Source organism: Austrofundulus limnaeus, unplaced genomic scaffold (genome assembly GCF_001266775.1).
Source record: "Austrofundulus limnaeus strain Quisiro unplaced genomic scaffold, Austrofundulus_limnaeus-1.0 Scaffold2023, whole genome shotgun sequence".
Taxonomy (NCBI): domain Eukaryota; kingdom Metazoa; phylum Chordata; class Actinopteri; order Cyprinodontiformes; family Rivulidae; genus Austrofundulus; species Austrofundulus limnaeus.
In genome coordinates, this window is record NW_013954425.1 from 12,682 (window position 1) to 13,923 (window position 1,242).

General features: G+C 41.2%; 1 protein-coding gene across 1 annotated transcript in view; it reads left to right on the forward strand.

The window, feature by feature from the left end:
- LOC106536904 (collagen alpha-1(XXII) chain) overlaps window positions 1-1,242 on the forward strand; it is a gene marked incomplete at both ends in the record, with an annotated part of 25,430 nt that overhangs the window by 9,774 nt on the left and 14,414 nt on the right. The window contains 1 exon segment of the mRNA XM_014034246.1: window positions 709-753. Within this exon segment, the coding sequence (XP_013889700.1) occupies window positions 709-753 (45 nt within the window).

Below are 1,242 nucleotides of genomic sequence, written 5' to 3' on the forward strand. Positions count from 1 at the left end.
AATATGGGCTCTGAATGATTAAAGCTCGTGGGAGGGGGTGGATGTAGTGTGCTGGGACAGATGAGTGAGCTAAGCTCGAGGGGCAACCCTTTGAGCTCTGTGTGTTTCTATGTCCAGCATGAGTTGTGGGTTTAACAGCTGCTCCATATGTCTGGATTTATGGTGTTTTGAACAAACGACTCTGGTTACTTTTTTGAATATTGAGAGTCATTACAATCACTGGTAGCTCTGCTGCTGATGAGTGCTATTTTAAGAACATGCATGGCATCCGGTCGCACATGGGGACTGTGTTAATGGTTCTTATGATTGATTATTTTTATGATTCATGGGTTGATAACATGAGATAATGTAACCATGCTATGGCTTAGCTTCACCTGTCACATCTTTCTTGCAAAAAAAAGGTAGCTTGCAAAGCTGTAGCACCTGTGCTACAAAAAATATTAAAATCACTTTTTTTCATTGCACGTGCAACATAAACGTCAAACTGTGCAGCCCTGTGACCTGTGCACACTGCCTCTATGACTGCTGGATGTTGGAATCAGCTTCCCTGAGACCCGGAAAGAAAAAGCAGGAAAAGAAAAGGGATTGGTGGATTGAACTTTAGATAATTTTATTGGCTTTACATTAATCCTCGAAGAACAGGAATTAAATAGATTGTTTTTCCTCTTCAGGGACAGAAAATCTAACTTGTGTTTGCTCCAAACTCAGGGTTTAGCAGGAAGGCCAGGAGAAAAGGGATCACCTGGAGAACCTGTGAGTACACACAGAAGATGCTGTCAAACTGCTTTGAACTTCTTGTAGCTCTAAAGTCTTCTGTTGGTTGAACAGCTGCAGTTCAAAGAGCTTTTCTAGGCAGTCAATCCCTCAGCATAAAATGAGAAAAGAAGCTTCTGTGACAGTAATTGGTAATAAAAACCTCCTGACACCTGCCACTTGTACAAACTACAGGTAGTGGCTGAGTGGTTAGGGGAGTCGTTCCTCTAATGGAGTTCAGTTCCACCACGATTCTGTCACATGTTGTGGTGTTCCTGGCAGTGGTGGGCAGCGCTAATCCAAAATTTAGCTCCATAATTTCTAAAGGCTTATGAATTTATTTAGGTCCACAACTTCAAACGTACTTATGCCATAGACACATTAGCAGAAGCTAATTTTAAAGCACAAGTTCAATTTGACACTTATTAGCTGACAATAATTCATGTACAATATATGTACAACACTGCCAACTAGTGGTGTATGAACTCT